Genomic DNA, 21,574 nt, shown 5'->3' with positions numbered 1-21,574 from the left:
TTATACCACTTAGTTTCTTCTTCTGACTCTACATTTCATTTCACAACCTGCAGACCTTCATTTGGTTTCCCAGATGGGGAACCCAGCCCCCTCATAAATATTTCTGAGAAGTTGCTCAGAGTTGGACACACAAAAATATGGCTCCTCTGGCAAGTATTGCTGTCACCGTTTGACTACATTTTAATACTGTTACTCCAATTCACATAACGAATCTTCCATGAGGATGGTAGGATGAACCTGGTTAGCTAGCTTCAGATGAGGACATCAGGGTGACCAGACCCTGGAATAAAAGGTGATCAACTCTAGGATAAAAAGGAAGAAAAAAATTCCTTCACAGCTATGAATCTTCACAAGCCTTCTAATAATCACGGGAAGTAAGTGGGAGCAGGGAAGCTACACAGGAGCACAGCCAAAGCAAATACTGCAAAACGCTTCTCAAGCCTTATCAGAAAAACTTCCTGCCATGCCAGGAACTGGATGCCGGTTTTCCAGGAAAGGGCCCGTCCTGGCGTTCTGCTAACCCAAATTGCCTAAGCATAAAGAACAGAGTTAGTGGGGGAAGCAGGGCCATAGTTTATATGACCTGGTCAGGTTAATGGGTCCCAATGGGCCTTTCCAGTGCACTCCCTACTCTTGATTCCTGGAGAAGCCCCTCTTCCCCCCACCTCGCAAGCTCAGAGAACCCATTTTCTTTGCCTGAAATGGTGAGCTGGCAGCTAAGAGGTCCACTTCCTGGCTTTGAAGAGAAAATGTGCAGGAAGCTGCAGATGTTTATAGGAACTGTTCCATTTTAGAGGCCTATTGACCTGTCTCTCCTAAGGAATCTACTAATCTCTTCTGATTTGGTGAGCACCAAACTCTAAAGGTTTTCTCTCCTCTTCCCCCTCCTCCGTTCTGTAAACCGACTTTTTGTCTATACCCACATCAACTCCTTCACTACTCACTCCAGAAGTTTTGCTCTTTTGGAGTGATGTGTTCTGTCAAATAGATTAAAATAAAATACATTATCTGTTTACAGGGAATACACAGAATCACAACCGGGGTTGAAGGTACAAAACACAGACATTGACATTGTGGGTCATACAAAATATATAGAAGTACCCAACATGAACAATTTTTTAACAATTTTTGCCTTCTTTTTAGCATTTCCCCACATTTTTTTTCTTCTGTGGATCCTCTGGAGTGGATCAGGCTTCCTCTGCAGTGTTTCTGAAATTCATTACATGATTGGAACATACTGACGGAATTCATTTTCTGTCCAAAGCAACGAGTGGTATACGTGAAAGTTTTCCTCACATACAATATTAATAAAGTTTATTTACAGTGTAAGCTTTTGGATGCCAAGGGCTGAGATGTGATGAAAGGCTTTGCCATATTTATCGCATTCTCGAGGTTCTTTCCTGGAATGAGTTTTCTGATGTATGTAAGATGTCAATGGTCACACGTATCAAATGCAGCGAGCTGTCTGTACACATTTAGCACAGTTTCACTTTTATGCCTTTGATCAAACACGAAGTGTCTTACATATCAAGATGCCTCAGAGATCTGTCTTTTCAGGCTGGAGCCTTGCCTGCCAGGCTGGAATACAGACAAATCCCCCCCACAATCTGAAGAATTTTACTTCTCTTCCTGGCAGGTGTATTTAAGGTATATCCTTTAAAAACCCTTCAAAAACTTCCATCAGGTCAACTAGCATGCTAATGGTTAACTATGGAGTACTTAAACTGTTTGTTAATAGACTTCGGCCAGTCAAGAACTAACTTCTGAGTGTCCTGACACACTAATGAGATGTGGTGAGCCTTTCTGACCGTGACCCAATTACACTCTACACTGAGCAGCTGATAAATGGACCAACATGAAAGGTTTTCGTGAACAGCCATAGCCTGTCCCCCCCGGCCCCCAGAAAACGCATTTTCAAATGGCTGCTTTCAGAAGTGCATCTGCTGAAGATCTGAGGCAACCGCTGTGGCTCCCCCGTGGTCGGCAAGGAAGAGAAATAGGAGGGCACAGGCTGGACTGAACTTTCCTTTTCAAAACAAAAAAACAAAAACAAAAACAAAACAAAAAACCCCAAAACGATGGCTGAATTAATGTCAGCATGGAGTTACGGCTAAAAACAACAACAACAACAAAAAAGGACCAATGTGGAACCAACCCAAGTTCGTTCCCTCTCCAGAACAGTCAGTGCTTTGATCAGTGCCTGGGGTTAAGCGGCCTGCTGCTCCTGGTGCTCCCCAGTGGCAAGTCTTTGCTGATGAGCACCAGCCGTGAAGCCTCCACCGTGGCGTCCTCTCTGAAAAAAACCTTAAAAGCACTTCTTCCACCTTCACGGACTATAAAAAGCTATGTAGGCATATTCTTCTGGACTATCTCTTCTGTTGGTCTGAAACTGGACGGACAGAAATAGTCTGGTCACCTGCAGACTTCCTTGAAGTTTCCTCAGCCAACACTGACAGGACCGTTTAGAAGCTACAGGGGAGCTGTGGTCGATCCCAGCTCTAAAGAGAGGCCACAGAATTACTGCTGTGCAGAACTTCTAGTTTGGTCTGAAACTGAGGCCACAGTTGTCCCCACCTTACTGGTTCCCCATACAGCCATGCTGTCTCCCAGGCTTGAGCTGCCGGGTCACTGAACAACTGGTCAATGATAGTTTTGTTTCTTGATGGAAAACCTCAAACTCTATGTGGGGTTCCCCCAGGAAGGGGAGTCTTCGGGTCTGCTCTTAGTCTGTTTCTAAGTTCGTGCAGGGCTGTCCACCATCATTTGCACACTCTCAGGAGCAGAGTCATCTCCACCCAAGTCCCTGAGGACTGCCTATGTAGCCCCATGCTACCTGCGTCTCCCGTATGTGTATCTGAAAAACGTCTGCCATTAGTTTCTAGGCAGCCAATTGCTTCCTCCTGCACAGACGATGGAAAAGATGAGTTTCAGAACCTCCCCTCAGTCTTCAGGGGTGAGAAACAGAAGAGATGCTGTGCAGTTCAACTATGATACACCCAACCACGTCTCAGCTTGTTGGTGAACTCCTCAGAGCAACAAACTTGTTTGGTAATTGCCAGCTAACGATATCAAATGCTTTTGCAAAGCTTCTGGAAAAGTGTGTGTGTGGGGGGGGGGGGGGATGCACTCTACAGGTTTCCTTTTTCTGAAAAGCAACACAAATTATAGCTTCTGAACTATATTTAGTTACAAATGACTCAGAAAGTGCCTAAATGATCACGTTCAACAGCTGACTGAAGAGAATTCTAAGATCTTTTGGAACAGAAAGATGTTAAAAACTGGCCTTAGTAAATGTTCCTATTTTTCTTAAGATGATGACAATAAAGTCACTTCTGACATTCCATGGTACTTACTCACAGATCTGTGTTTAGGAAGAGTCTATGCAGGCAGCTGGCCAGCACCTTTCTTTTATATTCAGGATAAAAACAGCATCAGACCCCAGAGCTTTAGCATGCCTCGGATTCCGAAGGTCCTCTTCAAAAGTTGGGCCAGGCTACCATACTTCAGGTACTCATGATTCACACAGGACTTTATCATAAGCATAGAAAGTCCTGTTAGAAGTCAGGTATAATGAGTGCGTCTTAGGTGTTCAGCACTGTGTCCAGTGCTGACGGGGATGTAAATATATCCCCTGACGATCGAAGCATCTCTTTGCTGGGGTGTGGCAGGGGGCAGGACGAAAACTTTCATACACGAAACAATGGTGGATTAAAAGACAGTATACAATCAAGTGCTAGCTTGTGGAGAAATGCATTTAGGAGTGCCATAGTGCTTTAGGGATTTCGAGAAGGAAGAGAAGGTTTTGAATCATTGTTGCCATTTCAGTAGGATTTATCTCAGTGATGAGGATAGAGCCATCTACATTTGTTGCAGTCCTTTGGAACTGTAGACTGGTGCACGTACCCTCGTTCAGGAAGAGCCAGAAATCTTTGGTTTGATACTGATCAGCACAGTCCTAGATTTCTATAGCTTTGGCAGGCTACCAGTGATCACATATATAACTTATCATCTCTAGAACTAGTTTGAGCAGCATGTCCCAATGCAGTTTTTGTTTCAACTGTTCCTCTTTTCGAGAAATACGGGATAGCAAGATGCTGGCCAAGTGGGATTTGTTTGCAGCAAGCAGCTTTAAACCTCAGTATCGTTTTCACGGGGCCAATCTTAATCTTTCAAATCTTTCAATTTTGTACTGTGTTTTTTTGGGCCAAGAGCACCTTAAAAGGTATCCTCATTACTGAAAAGCTTGACGTTTTGCCGTGATGTGTGCTTTCGTCTTGTACGGAAGTATCGTGAGGATTCTCCATGTGACTAGCTTTCCCCTGCAGGGGCTGTGTGGAGGGATTACATGCCCACAGACTATGCAAAGGCAGAACACTGCTGATGTAGCTACAAGGATCCTTAAGCGTGACTTTTATAATCTGTTGAGGCTGCCTTTTTTCCCCTCCGTGGGCACACGTCTCTAAGGTAATTTTGGAAACAGAAGGGGGAAATGGCTTGTGGACAACTCCTTGCCTTACACACAGCTTTTCAGGAATGCTCCAAAGGCATCAAGGGAGGCGGGGCTGTACTCGGGGGCTCGCTCTCTCGTGTGGATTCTGTGGTGCAGAGTGAGGGTCGAGCTCCGGGTGAAGGCCTTGCCGCACTTGGTGCATTTGTACGGCTTTTCTCGTGTGTGAATTCTCCGGTGCAAGATAAGGTATGAGTTTCGGTTGAAAGCTTTTCCGCACTCACTACATTCATAGGGTTTCTCCCCCGTGTGGATCCGCTGATGTTTAGTAAGGTCTGAGCTCTGGCTGAAGGCCTTCCCACACTCATTACATTCATAAGGTTTCTCTCCAGAGTGGATCCGCTGATGGAGAATGAGATTTGAACTGTGACTGAAGGCTTTGCCACACTCGTTACATTCATGAGGCTTCTCTCCGGTGTGGATTCTCTGATGCAGGACAAGGTTTGAGTTAAGACTGAAGGCTTTCCCACACTCACTACATTCATAGGGCTTTTCTCCAGTGTGGATTATTTTATGGCGAATAAGGCTTGAACTCCTCGTGAAGCATTTTCCACATTCATCACATCTGTGGGACTTCGTTCCCGTCGGCACCTCTTCGGGGGTGTTAAAGTTTGAACTCAGACTAAAGCTTCTTCCCAATCCTTTACCCTTCTCCCTTGGACCTCTCTCTCCCGTGGTGGGTTTTTTTTCCTTGACTGTAGCTGGCCCCGAATCTCTTTTTTCTCTTCCGGTTTTTTCCTCAGGGTTTCTTTGCTGCCTTTCTACTATTCTGCCCTGCTGTTCACGTTTCTCTGCAAAATCTTTCTGGAATCTTCCTGTTGTCTCCCCACGCGATGCTGAGTCTTCTGCGTTTTCAGCCTTTGAGGCTGACTCCTCATTCTCATTCCTGTTTTCACAACCTGACACAACAGAAAATACAAATAGCAACATTTTCTTTTCAACCTGTGGGATCATCAATCAAGTGACACTGTTCTCCAGGAAGCTTCTACATGCCTGTAAAGTGGCATCACAGTATCCACAGGGATGAAATATGAGAAAAACAGGGGAAGAGAATGGAGATAACAGGGAGCAGAGTTGGGGGAGGAGAGGGCAGACAGAGCAGGAGGACAGCAGGGGCAGCGTGCTGACAGCATGGGAGCGTGCACCTGGGAAGAGCAGAGGGAGCAGGACCAGTTAGGGAAGGAAGGAATGAGGAATGCAGAAGGTCATCATTCACAGTTGTATGACTGGTCACCCCCTAATTAATTTGAAGGAATATATGTTTAAAAAAATCACGTTCCAGGGGTGCCTGGGTGGCTCAGTCAGTTGAGCGTCCGACTTCGGCTCAGGTCATGATCTCACGGTTTGTGAGTTCGAGCCCTGTGTCAGGCTCTGTGCTGACAGCTCAGAGCCTGGACAGAGCCTGCTTCGGATTCTGTGTCTCCCTGTCTCTCTTGTCCCTCCCCAGCTCACACTCTGTCTCTCTCTCAAAAATAAATAAACATAAAAAAAAAAATCACTTTCCATTTCTAATAAAGTATGAGTTTGAAAAAAGAATGGACAGGTCTCTCCTAGAAAACAGTAAGTGGTATTAGCACAAAGAAAGGCATATACATAGTTAATGAAAAGTGAATACTCCTCCAATTCTGTGAGCTTTTTACAAGTCCACGGTTAACGGACAAAACAAGGAGCTCTGGACTTGGCAGGTTACATAGGCCTTTGAGACACAGGAGATTATCTCCTCCAGTGAGAGCAGCACAGAGCTGACAGTGCTCAGGTATCAGAGACAAGGGGGAAGCAGCTGGCTGGAGCATTAATAAACGTAACTAGAACCTTCACTGACAGACCACTGAGAATAACGGAGAACAGAAAAAAAACTGAAAACAATTCTGTATATGGCCCATGACAGAGAGAATGTAAAAATCCCAAATTTTACAAACACAAAGCTGACGCTCTCGTGTAGCAACCAGCGCACTGGTAAAACACTGGAATACACCTTTATTGTAGACTGCTAAATTCTGCATGTCGTTATTTTTAAATAGAGATTGAAAATTGTTCAAAAACCATGCAGTATTATTTATATCTACATATATATATATATATATATATATATATATATATATGTATGTAGAGATTATCTATCTATCTATCTATCTATCTATCTATCTATCTATCTATCTCTACAATCATCTAGGGAGAGACCCAAGATATCTCAACCCTATTCTTTATTTACTTGGGCTTTAAGAACCCTTTCCAAGTGGGTCTGCACTATCCCAAACAGACCTCCGAAAGAAATTACAGAGAGTTGAACGGTATCTAACTTCTGATTTTAGTGATGAAATCGCCATAAATACTGAGGACATCAGTCCACTTCTTTTGAATTCCAAGCCAAAGTCCTTGGTTATCTGGATAGTTCCCAGACTGTACTGTCTTTGTTTGTTTGCTTTTTGAAGTTATCATGGGATAGGTAATACCCAGCTCATAAACACAGATCAGTTCCTTGGCTTAACCAGGAAACTATCACCCGGTTATATCTATGGTTCAAGACAAAACCTGAGGTTCCTTCTTCAGTCCCCTTCAGTGACCCTCCTCCCTATCCCCCCCCCCACCCCCCCGGCAGAAGTCTCACTGTGAACCCCCCATGATACTATTTGTTTGGGAGCTGCTGTCCAGTATTGTCTTCCAAGGCTTGAGGTCTTGCAGGGACAAATGGGAATGTTTGTCAATTGTGTCACCTTGTCTTATCGGGATGATGTCTCTTAAAACTTTTTGTTCCTACTACTCATTCAGGAACAGACCTCTCCACAGAAGACCAGCACTGGGTTTGGAAACTGGGAATCCTAATCACAAGGGAGGTAACAGGCGCAAGTTCATGAATTAAATAAAGCTGTTGTGGAGCTGTGCTCGCAGGATGGAAAAAGACAGAAAGCCCAGGGGAGGATGCTTGGTAACTCCAGGAATGTGGTCCTAGGTTAGGACTAGACCAATGATCAGGTCTCACATGGACCTAATAGGAAATACAGATTCTACCCCCTCGACAGAGGCACCTACACTGCAACCCAAGGGGACCGGAGAAGAATCCTAGGATCAGACTGGTTGAAGAGGTGAGGACTCAGAACACAAGAGTATTTCTGATTTCTAACAGCAAAAACTACTGAAAGGTAAAAAATCCACTTGGAATCAGGGAATCACAGTATCAGGCTTTGGGGGCTAAGTAAATGGAATTGTGCTCCTTCTCTAATTGGTCTGAAAAAAAAAAAGGGGGGGGGCGCTCAGTAGTCTCTCAATCCTTGTCAACTCTCAGCTGACCACATCAGAAATTCCACAACTAACAAAAAAAGATGCAAAACAATCTCAGACAACAATCCTGCATTAGTCTTACCCTGGGAAAACACGTTCCCATAATTCTCCTGCCTGTTGTCCCTATTGAGATTCCTCCGAGCCAGGTTCTGACATCCCCATTCCTCCAGGATGAGGGACACGGCCATGTCCTCGATCTTCACCATTGCCTGAAATAATATGAGAGCCCCACACTCAGTTCTCCCAAAGCTCAGGGACAACCCCATTACCCAAACCTGGAGTCAGGGACAGAATTGACTGCAAACCTACAGGATGCCGGGAAAGAAAAGGTGACCATAAGGCTCTGGTGAATGGGATCAGGAGGAGTGGGGCTACTCTGTGGGTTGGGGCATCAAGATTGTGTCCTGGGTGGAGAGAGCTAAAAGAGCTCCAGGAAGAGAGGCAGACACGAGGGTCTCAGGAGGGCAGAGGGGCCCACAGCTCACCTGGGAATCTGCTGTGAATAGTGCAGATGCCATCGCCTGGTCTCTGGGACTCCCCTCGTGATGAGGGGCAGGAACGTGGGTGGCAGGGAGAGCTGAGGGAGGAGAAAGGAGCTGTGAGTGAAACCAGCTGTGTGCTGGGCCTCCCCTCCAAGAAGGGCCTGGGGCACTCTCTTTCCTGCACCAGCATGTTCGATGTTCAGTGCTTAACTACAGAATAGTTAACTACGGAGAATTTAACAAAGAAAAGACTTTTAGGTGGGAGTCACAAGGTGTCATAAAAGGGTCCTTAAAATCACCTGGTCCAATCCCTTTAGTTTAATGAGGGGGAATCCAAGCCCTGAGAGGGTAAATGACTTGTCTAATGTCACACAGTTAAGAATGGCAGAGCCAGCTTCCTATTCTCAGCTACAGATATGGGTTAATTCAGTCCATGATTCAAGTTTGGCTCACAACTTAATTTTCCGCAGTCCAAAGAGCCAGAGCATCAGAATTTCATTGAGTTATGAACAATAAAACATGAGTGCTAACAATCTTCCGTAGTAATGTCTCAGAACAGAGACATTACTCAGAGTAACAAGGGAATCTATTCTGGCCATTTTTTGTGCTTCTACTTTTCTCCCTCACTTAGCCACAGTTTTCTGATAAAATGCATACATGCTTCAAATGTCGACAAGACATTCACAAGTATATAAAAGCATGGGTTGACACGGATCTAATACAAGACATCGATCAGATGATCACACTAACTGCAACGTGTAAGAACAACTGCACAAATTTCTAAACCGCAAAATTAAAATCTTCCCTTGCCAAGTAATGTGACATTTGGAAGTATTACTGGATAAACAGATGATGTTACTGAGCTGCAAAGACAGAAGAGAAACGAACTTGAAACTGAATTACTAAACCCTGTAACTATTTCAGACCAGGTGGTTAAAAGAGAAGCTAAAGCAAAATGTGCAAAAAAGACCCAGTATCTAGCATTTTAACCTTCTGAGAATTAGGAAAGACTCTGGAAGAGGGGTAGTGCCAAGAGGGAACTGAGGATAAACGCAAATGGCTGAATTCCCTGGAGATCTATTTAGTAAGCATCAAGGGTAGGTGTCAGGGTCTCTAAAACTGCTAACTCTGGGGACAAAAAGCTCTTAATCTGGCACTTAAAACTAAAAATACCCTCTTCAATTTTCTGGCTTCCCCCACGTGAAGGGTAGAGAGACCTCGCAAGTCCTAGATAGGACATGGCTGGGACTGCATGCACAGTGGTGAATCAAACATCACAATGCACTGATTTACATGGATTTCTCCAACACGCAGAGAACGTTTCCTGCAGCTCTAATATTCACGCCTTAAATGACATCACAAATAAACACATTGGATAAGGAACATTCCTTTATCAACTCCTCTCGAACAACTAGACTTTTAGTATGTTATTGTTTTTAGAGATGTCTACATACCTACTTTGATTTTTATACTGGATAAAGACATTAATATTTCCCTCAAAGGAAAAAAAACAAACTGATTTTCATTTACATGACCCTGAAATGATTTTTTTCCTCATGTTCCTCACAAAAAACCAAAATATTTTTCCCATCCTTTCCACACTGTTTGAAATTTTTGGAAGCTAGAAAAAGACGTTCTACAACATTCTGACACATCTGAAATAAAATGAATTTTAAAAACTGATCCTTTTCAAGGCAACTTAGGACATTAACAAGAGTGTCTTAAAACCCAGACCGGAAATATATTACCACTTCCTAGCACTTTCCTGTAAAAAAAAATCTGGACATCCAAAATGCTAATCATTCCAAGAATAATGTAATGTCCACCCCAGTTCATGATGCACATTTTATTTACCATCTCAGTAACGTTAACTCCTGAGGTTGAGCTGTAAGTTTCACTTCCCCCAATATTTATTTATTAATAATGACAATAAAGTGTAATGATTAAAAAAAAAAAACAAGCATGCTTAAAAATTTTTTTATTACAGGCCCTCAGCAACACAGAGAGGGCACTCCCACCCCGGACAGTTTGCTTTCCCCCACGTGAAATCTTGCCTCTTTCTTACCCCGTGACTGCAAGAGGCGAGGCTTCCGAGATGAATGCTTGAAATGGGACTGGGTGGCCTCATGATGAAGGTCAAAGCTTGAGGACTCCTGCATTGGATCCAGAGGCACCATCCCCCTGGCAAGCATCTCAGGCCCATGAACTTGACCTGGGACCTGAGGACAAATGGTGGGTTTATGGGTAAATCATTTTTTACACCGGAGTTTAAATGAACAGAAAGAGGGTACGTATAATGAGTGGATGCAGGCAAAGGAGGCCAGAGCACCTCTTAGCATCTGAGCGGAGAAGAATAACCGCCACAAAGACTACCAGTGCCAGCTTCAAACTGCAACTCTCTCTTTGCTCCAGGCTTACAGCCCAAGTGCTGCTTATACAGAATAGGTTTCACCTTCTTCTTACCTGCTGTCCTGACAAATCAAGCTCTAAATCTTCCAGAAGGGTCACGGCCTCCTCCCCACTATCAGGACGGTATTCCTGCAGCCAGACTTGGAGCTCCTTGGGCAGGATGGAGAGGAACTGCTCCAGTACCAGCAGCTCCAGGATCTGCTCCTTAGTGTTTATCTCTGGTCGGAGCCACTGGTGACAAAGTTCCTTCAGTCGACTCAGAGCCTCTCGAGGCCCAAAAGTGTTCTGGTAACAGAAGTGCCTGAAACGTTGGCGGAAAATCTCTGGGTCGGGAGGCGGCGTCTCCTGCAGGCTGGAATCCTGCCCCCACATGTGGTCTTCTTCATCTTCCTCTTCTACCTTCACTATTACGATACCATCCTTCTCCTGGGCAGCCTGGGGGGACAGACCTGTGGCTTCCCTGGATTCTGCAGTCATCATTCAGGCTCAGGGAGCTGACTTGATCCAAACAGGGTCTGTGCTCTCCTTTCTGTTCTAGATGTTTTCTGATATGTTTCGGTATCGTTCCTGACATAGTAAACATAACTATTAGTACCTTTATGAAAAGTGACCTGTGTCAACACTTCACACAAGGCTGCACATCAAAGCACTGAAAATGCCTCTGAAAAGCAAAAGAAAAAACAAAATCTCCAGAGTCACACTGTTTTCACCATCATTTTATATGATAAGGCTTACAGAGAGGGGGTGCCTGGCTGGCTCAGTTGGTAGAGCATGTGGCACACTCTCGATCTCGGGGTTGTGAGTTTGAGCCCCATGTTGAGTGTAGAGATTACTTAAAAATAAATTCTTTTTAAGTTTTTTTGTTTGTTTGTTTATTGAGAGACAGAGAGAGAGAGAGAGAGAGAGAGAGGAGAGAGGAGAGAGAAGAGAGAGAATCCCAAGCAGGCTCCACACTGTCAATGCAGAACCCAAGGTGGGGCTTGAACAAATGAACCGAGAGATCAGACCTGCACGAGTTAGGCACTTAACTGACTGAGTTAAGAGTTAACTCTGAAATCAAGAGTTAGGCACTTAACCGACTGAGCCACCCAGGTGCCCCTTAAAAAAAAAAAAAAAAAAAGCGTGCAGAGAGAAACGTCCAACAGGCCAATAACACCCTTAGGGTGTGTGCCTGAGTCTGAACACCTAACCTCCAGGACAGCAGGTTACGACGCCATGCTTCTAAGTGCTCGTCCCAGAGAGAGCTGAGTGTCAGCAGGGCACCAGGTACCAGGCTTCAAGCAGTACACACGTCATCTTATTTCCGGACACAACAGCACTAGCAGGGAGGCACGACCACCAGTGCCATTCTACAGACGGCATGTTACAAACTGACATTAACACCCGCCCTTGGTTAAATGTCGAACCGGCACGTTACAGGGTACGTCCCAAGGAAAAAGCAGGAACCTCCCTCCCCCACACAGAGGGCTGCCAAAATTTCCTCATTTCACTTGTTCACTTTTAGGTACTGTGATATCTCCCAGTTTACCTGAGACCAGTTATGTGGAATAATGGATTATTTTATCCAGCTTGAACTAATCTTGTCTTCATAAAAGAGACAAGTACAGGGGCAGGCAAACTGGGTGACAGGGCTCAAATGATAGCCTTCCAGGTCTTAAAGAAGTCATAGGAACATAATGTACAACAAGGGGACTACAGTGAATAACACTGTATTGCATACTTGAAAGTTGCTAAGTGCCCTTAAAAACCCTCATCACAAGAAAAAAAAATTGTAATTGTGGTGACAGATGTTAACTAGATTTATTGTGATCGTTTTGCCCAAATATCAAACCATTATGTTGTACACCTGGAATATGATGTTATATGTCAATTACATCTGGAAAAAAGAAAAGAAGAAAAAAGACCAGCAGCTTAAAGACTCCAACAGAAAAAGCACAATTCGAAGAAATGCAAACAGTGGAAACACACGTTAAGAAAGTGGCACAGATGAAGCTTCTACCTACAGCGAGGTTTCACTCACGCAGATTAGTGGGTAAGAACGAATGTCAAACTAATTCAACAAGAAATCAACCAATAAGTGACACGGCAGCTGCTTAAAAAAAAAAAAGTGTATGGGGGGGCGGACATTGTTATGTAATTGTAACTTCTAGAGATGATACTAAGTATCCTGGACAAACCTAATCATCTGTTAATATTTATACTTTCTTTTTTTTTAAATTTTTTTTCAACGTTTATTTATTTTTGGGACAGAGAGAGACAGAGCATGAACGGGGGAGGGGCAGAGAGAGAGGGAGACACAGAATCGGAAACAGGCTCCAGGCTCTGAGCCGTCAGCCCAGAGCCTGACGCGGGGCTCGAACTCCCGGACAGCGAGATCGTGACCTGGCTGAAGTCGGACGCTCAACCGACTGCGCCACCCAGGCGCCCCTATACTTTCTACACTGTATAAAATCTTCCAAATGAAGAATTTTAAGATCTTAAAAGTCTGTTTTTGTGTTTTAAAGAAGATTTTTCTTTTTTTAATGTTTATTTACTTTGAGGAGAGCAAACAAGTGAGTGCACAAGAGGGAGAGGGACAGAGAGACAGGGAGAGAATCTGAAGCAGGCTCCATGCTGTGAGTGCAGGGCTCAATCCCATCATGATATCATGACCTGAGCCGAAATCAAGAGTCCGATGCTTAATGGACTGAGCCACCCCGGTGCCCCCAAAAGTCTGTTTTTTAAAAACTTAAAACAGGGGTGCCTGCGTGGCTCAGTCCGTTAAGCATCGGACTCTTGATTTCGGCTCAGGTCATGATCTTACGGTTCGTGGGATTGAACCTCAAGTCGATGCCTACAACACCGTCAGCGTGGAGAGCCTGCTTGGGATAATCCACCCCCCCACCCCCCGCCATTGTCTCCCTGCTTGCATACGTGCATGCGCTTGTTCTCAAAATAAATTAAAAAAAAAAAAAAACCACTTAAAACACCTTTGATTCTTTTTTAAAATTTATTTATTTTGAGAAAGACAGAGGCGGTGTGGGAGAGACCGAATCCCAAGGAGCCTCCACGCTAACAGTGGCACCAAGCCCGACATGGGCTCAATCCCATCAACTGTGAGATCATGACCTAAGCCGAAATTGAGTCCGATGCTTAACTGAATGAGGTACCCAGGAACCCCTTGATTTTTTTAAAAGTAGATTCTATGCACAACATGGGGCCTGAACTCACAACCCCCGAGATCATGCTCTGCTGACTGAACCAGCTAGGCATGCCACCTTTTGATTAGTTTTTAAGAACAGATGATTTAAGGGGCGCCTGGGTGGCGCAGTCGGTTAAGCGTCCGACTTCAGCCAGGTCACGATCTCGCGGTCCGTGAGTTCGAGCCCCGCGTCGGGCTCTGGGCTGATGGCTCAGAGCCTGGAGCCTGTTTCCGATTCTGTGTCTCCCTCTCTCTCTGCCCCTCCCCCGTTCATGCTCTGTCTCTCGCTGTCCCAAAAATAAATAAACGTTGAAAAAAAAAAATTAAAAAAAAAAAAGAACAGATGATTTAAGGGTCTGAAAAACGGAAATGTACTAGCTGAATTTCAACAACAAAAATTTTGCATGGTGGATAGGACCAATAGTTACTAAGCAGAGCTGACAATGTGTTTCTTCCATCTGAACTGGCAAATCTTTGTGAGGTATCTTTTTCATCTCAACAGCATCAAATTCAAGTTTTAGAGACAGAGCATTCAACTGCTCTATCATCCAAAGCCAAGAACTTTAAAGCTAGAAAGCATTTTTAATTACATGGCTCTCATTAAAAATTTTTTTGGTAATTTTGGTAGAAAAGGGATCATGTACAATTAAAACACAAAAGTATTTTCTGAATAGCACAATTAAATGTATCCTTGTTTTGTTACATAAAATACTGGTATAATACTACACGTATACAACTTTTATAAATAATTTTTACAGATAGGAATGTGTCCAAAAAAAAGCTGGGAGGTGATTTTTTTTTTTTTTTTTTTTTTTTAATCGAACGCTTCGGCATCTTGCGTTGTCCCTGTGCAGGGGCCATGCTGATCTCTGCATCGTTCCAATTTGACCACACGTGCTGCCAAAGCGAGCACTGGCGATGGCTGTTTTAATCTGAGATTTCTCACAGGGTTGGTTTTCCTATCTTAACTTTTTTTGTCCTTAGTAAAATCAAAATCCTTATTAAAGTAGCGGACTCTAGGAACAACAAAGAACGTTATATTCAAAAAGGCTTTCTACATAGAAATAAACAGAAATGTGGGAATTCAGTCATTTTTTTTCTGCGATTTTAAGCTGGTCAAGTCCAGTGCAAACCACCCCCCAGCCCTTCCCGCTGATCTCCTTCAGAACGGTTTTGCACCCCACCCTCCCTGCTGCAGTAAATACGTTTTACAACTTCAGAGCAGCCTTGGTAAAGTCCTTACGACTAAATTCTTAAACATCTCCCTCTCCAAGGCTACAATATGCCAAGTGCCTTCCTAGAACGGAGGGGGATACAAAGATGTGAAGCAGGATTCCCATTTTTACCCAAATAATTTCAGTACAAAGCAGAAGGTGCCAACTGTTCTAAGGAAGTTTCAACATCAGCGCTAGAGGAGCCAGGGAAGTAACTGGTGTGTCAACAAGACCGTGTCTGGGAAGAGACAGCCCTGAAGTCTGGGCATCAGAACAGCCAAGACCTCGTTAGGAAAGCTGCCCCCACAGGAAGAGGCAGTGGGACAGGCAGTCCAACAGATCGCTCCTTTGGCTAGCGTCTTCCCAACCAAGGCTAAATAATTCCTAAAAGCCTTAGTTTCTTCAATTTCATTCTGAAAAGTCAGAAGAAAGACTACCTTGTCCTGCTGTGCCCCCCACAATTATTTCCCACCACCCTAAGGCCGGCTCCCTATCTGTGCCACAGTGCCATAGTCTCAGTACCTTCCATCTCTCCCAGGTCCAGTAGGAACCAAGCGAGGTCACTGCCGTATTGCCAAAGTACGTTTCCGGGCATCTCTTTCTCCTCAATTAGCGCCCGTGAATTTTTGCTGCCAATTTAGTGTTCAAAGAACACACCCTACTTTACTTTTCCAGTCTTCTCCCCGCCCCCGCCGCTCTTCGTCTTGATGCCCTGTGTTTCAGCCTCTCTGGCCATTCATGTTCCCCAAGCACAGGGTGTGATATCCCATCGTCACACTTTCGCCGTGAACAGTTTCGACCACGTCAACCTTGTTGGTCAAATTTTTACGTACTCTTCCAGATGTAAAACGTCTGCCGTTCCAGATTAACTCAGATACCTTCCTCTTCTGAACACCCTCAATACCTTCTCTGTTCCTGTTTATGCCACATATATTCTCCTTGCATTATCGTTATTTCGGTTGCAGTTCCCATCACCTCCCAACTAAAATTTAAGCCCCTGAAAGACAAAGACTCTTGACTTCTTTGTACTTATCTGCTAGAGAACCTGGCAGTTTATTTCTGCTAAACTGAGGAGAAAGAGGAGCTACTCAAAATATTGCCGTTTCCCCTGCCGCTTCTTGTTTCCCTTTAGTGGCAATTAGGGATCAGATATTCTACTGATACCTCATTCACTAAAGCTCAGAATCTCACCTTTCTGGATTCCTCTCCTTACACGCATTCAGTCTCCAAGCACCAGGAAGAAGCAATTACCTAGTTCTGTCAGGTCTGGCTTCCGCTCTTTGGTTTCCTGCCTTTATTCCCCTTCCCCCCTACTTCATAAACCTCTATAGATTTCTTTCTTTCTTCTCTCTTTAAAAAATGTTTGTTTGTTTTTGAGAGACAGACAGTGAGAGTGTGACAGGAGGAGGCAGAGAGGGAGACAGAAGTTCCAAAGTGGGCTCTCCACTGTCAGCACAGAGCCCAATGAGGGGCAAGCGGGGGAGGGGCAGAGAGAGAGACGGAGGAAGACACAGAATCCCAAGCGGGCTCCAGGCTCCGAGTTATCAGCACAGAGCCCAACATGGGGCTCGAACCCACAGACTGTGAGATCATGACCTGAGCTGAAGTCGGACGCTTGGCCACTGAGCCACCGAAGGAACCCCTAAACCTCTATAGCTTTCCAGTCACCAGTCCCCAGTACCTGGTCCCAGTTTCCTCTCAAGTTCACCATCGGCATCAATTTCTTTCCCTCTCCGGCATGAACCTTTTCCATCCACAAAAGGAGTAGCTCCTAAATATGCCTTGGATTCTGATCACCATCCTATTCTCACATCACAGTCGATGTCTGGGATTTCCTCTCCCAGTCTTCTGGCCTTTTCAAATCCTACTTATCCTTTAGAGCTTAGCTAAAATGCCACTTGCCCCTCATCACTGTTCAAGAACATTCATTCAGGGGCATAAGAACTCATATTCGTTGAGTGCTTTCCACGGACCAGATATTAAGTATTTCACAGAACAATCTTAGCAGGGAGCTATGATGATCATATCACTTTACAATGACAAAACTAAGGCTTACTGACGTTAAATAACACACCCAAGGTCATACAGCAATTAAAGGGCAGAGGTAGGATTTGGTATTAGGAACCCTCAGTTGAAGCTCTAGGCATCATGCCAAACTCCTTCTGTCCCAACACGTGGGGTTAGGAAGAGCTTCTGTGTGCACACAGGTTCTTTCCCAGAGGAAAGGCTTCTGAAGGTGCCTGTGAAGGATCACCACCCAGGAATGGGCCTCATTTGCCATCTGTTTTCACCAGGGAGCTGTGTGGCTAAGGAGACACAGCAGGAGACACAAGTAGGAATCACCTCAAATCTAACCAGGGGCAACTGAACAGGACTGGTGTAGAAATTAGTCTAGCATCAGAAAAATGTTCATAGTTTCATGAAAATTTTATCCTGTCTCAGCTATACGAAGGAGACTAAAGGAAAGGAATCTTGATTTGGGCCCACACCTAGGCCAGAGTTTTAAAGACTGGGATACTTCCTGGGGTGCCTGACTGGCTCAGTTGGTGGAGCATGTGACTCCTGACGTCGGAGTTGTTGAGTTCAAAGGCCCGTTGGGCACAGAGCTTGCTTGGGGGGTGGGGGGAAGGTGGGATATTTATTGGGTCAGTGGGACTCAACAGGAAGAGACTCTGAGGAGGAAGTGAGACCCAAAGGGGCAGAGATGAGGGCATAGGCACATTCCCTCTTCCCCCAGTTATGAGGCCCTCTCCCCCATCCCTCAACATTTCTGCTCCTACTTAGGCAAAGAGAAAAGTCACAACAGCAGTGGGAAGGGCTGGGTTTATTTTGGGTTTCTCAAATGATCTGAGCAAACCACCTCTTCTCCTCTCTCTAAACTTCTGGCCCAAATGCTCTCTGCCAAGCATCTGCCATGGAAGTTGTATTTCTTTCTCTGTAATGTAATTGCTCACGCCTTCCTCCTCAACTGGACTAATTGCTAAAGTAGGTTTCTTCCTTTTTTTTAATTGTTATTTTTTAAAGTAAGTTCTATGCCCAACGTGGAGCTCGAACCCACCACCTAGAGATCAAGAGTTGCAGGCTCCACCAACTGAGCCAGCCAGGCACCCAAGGGAATGTTTCTTTGTACCTCTTAGACCACTTGGTATGATTCCTTGCAAACACCTAGTTTTAAAGAAATACTTGCTGAATTTACAGTGTGGTATTTTTCTGCCCACTCATACAGCACTCAGTACTGCCCTCAAATTAGCCCCAGGGGCTATTTGGAGAAGCTTCAATAAGCTACCCTACCACTTACCAGCTGATCATTTTCAGTAAGTTAATATCTCTCTGCATTTGTGCAATGGGAATAAAAAAAATTTTCCTCACAGAGTTGTCGTGATGATTACGTGAGTTAACATATATGAAGCTCTTTAAACAGCGTCTGGCATTCAGTAAGCGGTAGAGGAGTACCTTGTTTTCCACAAACTTAAGAGCTATGACTGTACTTTCCAATTTTCAGCCTGCTTAAAACATTAAGCAACAGAATTCCTGTAACAGTGAAAGCAGCACAGGTTGGAATACCTAAACTCTAGTCTCCCACAAATAAGTTACACATCCCTGAGTGAATTATTCAACCTCTCTGGCACTCAGTATCCTTATCTGTCAAATGGGGGAGGGGAGTAGAAAACTACCTCTGGGGTCCCTCTGAGCTGAAAAACATTCTGACACCCTATCCGATTTAGATAAGATTACCCCCAGCCACCGGTTGTCACCAAGGACAAATACCAACGATTTTCTTACAAAAAGGGCTTGGAGTTACAAGCTCGGTTTATTCCAAAGGCTATTTTCTAAGCAGGTCAGTATCTTTTCCAGAGCATAGTCTTGAAAGTTTAAACAAATGGCACCCTCTCTTCCCTTTTTTGAACAGAGCTTTAAATTTTTTTTAAGTTTTGTTAAGCTTTTTAAAAAATTATTTTACTTTATTATTATTTTATTTTAATTTTTTTTAATGTTTATTTTTGAGAGAGAGAGCACACACGCAGAGGAGGGACAGATAGAGAGGGAGACAGAGGATCTGAAGTGGGCTCTGTGCTGACATCAAAGAGCCCAACGCGGGGCTTGAACTCAGGAAGCTCAAGATCATGACCTGAGCCGAAATCAGATGCTTAACCGACTGAGCCACACAGGCACTCCATATTTTTTTTTATTTTTTAGAGACACAGGGTAAGAAAATGCGTCTGCACGGTGGAGGGGAATCTTAAGCAGGCTCCACGCTCAGCCTGGAGCCTGATACGGGGCGCAATGCAGGGCTCGATCGCGCGACCCTCGGGTCATGACCTGAGCTAAAATCAAGAGTCAGCTGTTCAACCGAGCCACCCAGGCGCCCTAAATTTTTTAATTTTTTTTTTAACATTTATTTATTTTTGAGAGACAGAGCACGAGCAGGAGAGGGGCAGAAAGAGAGACACAGAATCCAAAGCGGGCTCCAGGCTCTGAGCTGTCAGCACAGAGCCCGACATGGGACTCGAACTCACAAATGCAAGATCATGACCTGAGCCGAAGTCAGATGCTTAACCGACTGAGCTACCCAGGTGCCTATAATTTTTTTTTAACATGAAAAAGCTCCCTTTAAAAGACAGCCAGCTACCCAAAGAATACCAATACTACTCCAGAATGAAAAGGTAAAATTTAATATAGCACTCACCTGTATTTAGATGCAATATAAAGTTAGAAAAAAAATTAATGTTTAGATCAAGTAGAGAATCAACAAAAGACTATGTGTATTAAGTAGCTAGCTTCCTTGTTGGTACTTTAAGACTGGGGAAAACTGCCTGAAATAATGAATGGGTATCTTGCACAGTGATTCAGAGACAATATAAACTTGGAGATATGTTCTGGGGCAAATTATCCTTATGGTTCCCTTTGTAATAAAGCTATTTCTCCACATATGGCCAGCATATATACTAACAGTACTTTGTTGATCTGGTTACGATGAATTCTCCACAATTCAATTCAACAAGTATTTACTGACCACCTCCAATCCGCCCAGCACTGGCCTGTACAATAAATGCTTTCTTTGGTCCCAGGCCATGTAACAGCCACTCTCTAAAATGAAAGTATCTTATTGTGTCCTGGAGGCACAGCAGGAAAGAGAAGGGAGGGGCACAGCTTCAGGCTAAACTGTAGCTCAATTTTTTTCCGATTGCACTGGCCAAATCAAGTAATTTCAAAGTGGGAAGGCCTTTTGAGAAAATCGAGTTAATTTTACTGATGACAAAACTGAGAGCTGGAGAAGAGTCCTGTATTAGGTCACTAATACAAGGTCACTCGGGCAACCAGTCTCCCCGATGGCCTGGTGCAATTTCCACAAATTCCCTTCACTCTTCACCCACTCGAAGACAAGCAAGAGTTAACTACCCAGAACCGAGGGGGTTGGGGGAACCACGTAATCTTCCGGACAGATCATTTTTAAAAGTCTTCAAAATATTCCATAAGGCAGAAAGAGAAAGTGGGATGTACAAAATCTCTACTAGATCCGAACCACGTCTTTATCCACTCTAAGCTTCCAATATCCTTTAATCACCGCTAGCGGGTGGAGGTGGGATGAGAAGCAGGTGATCTGGAAACACGTAAGCGGCACCTCAAAACGTGTCCATTACTCGGCCTTCCTCATTTTTCACCTCGAGGTCCTGAAGGACCCCGAAAAAAAAGTCTCTCACTGGAATCAAAGCAAATGGCGACGAAGGACGGGCAGTAAAATCAGACAGGGGTCGGCTCGCTCGCGACCCGGTTCTCAGAAACGTCAAAGGACGATGACGACACTGCGGACTAGGGGCCCGGAAGGGGCCCGCAGACGGCTTCTCCCCAGGGCTCCGGGTACCCCCGGCCACTAGACCCTCACCCCCTCCCCGCCTGGACCCGGGGGCGGGGCGGGACGTCTCCCGGGGGACGGCGCTTCCAACCGTCGGGCCAGGGGCTTGGACTTTCTCCACACTCCCCCGGGCCGCCTGGAGGGACCCCGGGGCCGCAGCTGCAGAGCCCACCCTCACGCACACACCCTGCGGCGCCGCCCGCCCTCCCCAGAGGCCGGCCCCAAGTCTCACCGTGAGCCCCGGGAGCAGCCTGGGGGCGCTGGGCGAGAAAGGGGAGCTGACTCTGGGGCTCAGGCCGGCAGAACGGCGCTGCACACGGACCTAGGCCCTCCCGACGCCTCGACACAGACACAATGAGTCACAAAGACAGGAAGTGTGTCAGCATCTCGCCTTCCGGGACTGCGCTGTGCTTCCGGGTCCTCTCTAGGAGCGCAGGAGGAATTTGCATCTCGATTCCCGAATCGCTGGATCCTGCTCCTGCTTTCGGTGCTCAAGCCTCCAGTCTTAAGGTTACCGCGCTCGGCGGGTGCGCCGAGAGTTAATTCGGGGAATGGACCGGAGGCGGGGTTCAGGCTTACGAGACACAAACGGCCCAGCTCAGACACCAGTCCATATGATAATTCGATTTCTCTCCTGCCCTTTCCATT

General features: G+C 45.1%; 1 protein-coding gene and 1 non-coding gene across 3 annotated transcripts; both read right to left on the bottom strand.

Moving 5' to 3' along the window:
- Positions 1 to 3,674: 3,674 nt before the first annotated feature.
- Positions 3,675 to 21,274, bottom strand: ZKSCAN1 (zinc finger with KRAB and SCAN domains 1). 2 transcript variants are annotated; one of them, XM_047089161.1, is made up of 6 exons: positions 21,159 to 21,274; positions 10,732 to 11,244; positions 10,334 to 10,487; positions 8,272 to 8,363; positions 7,869 to 7,995; positions 3,675 to 5,406 (listed from the first exon to the last, which is right to left on the bottom strand). In XM_047089161.1, the coding sequence occupies exons 2-6, from the start codon at positions 11,155 to 11,157 to the stop codon at positions 4,514 to 4,516; spliced, it is 1,692 nt and encodes a 563-aa protein (XP_046945117.1). In that variant the 5' UTR covers positions 11,158 to 11,244; positions 21,159 to 21,274; the 3' UTR covers positions 3,675 to 4,513. The 2 variants fall into 2 exon arrangements, with proteins under 2 accessions (XP_046945117.1, XP_046945118.1); XM_047089162.1 differs by lacking the exons at positions 7,869 to 7,995; positions 8,272 to 8,363.
- Positions 14,670 to 14,771, bottom strand: LOC124519422 (U6 spliceosomal RNA). The gene has a single exon (XR_006964103.1). It is a non-coding gene; the product is annotated as a U6 spliceosomal RNA (small nuclear RNA).
- Positions 21,275 to 21,574: the final 300 nt, after the last annotated feature.

The sequence above is a fragment of the Lynx rufus genome, unplaced genomic scaffold (assembly GCF_022079265.1).
Source record: "Lynx rufus isolate CCGP_SWC_20201006 ecotype Redwood Valley unplaced genomic scaffold, mLynRuf1.p SCAF_27, whole genome shotgun sequence".
Classification (NCBI taxonomy): Eukaryota; Metazoa; Chordata; class Mammalia; order Carnivora; family Felidae; genus Lynx; species Lynx rufus.
Note: the sequence above shows the minus strand (reverse complement) of the source record. Positions and strands in the feature narration are given on the sequence as shown.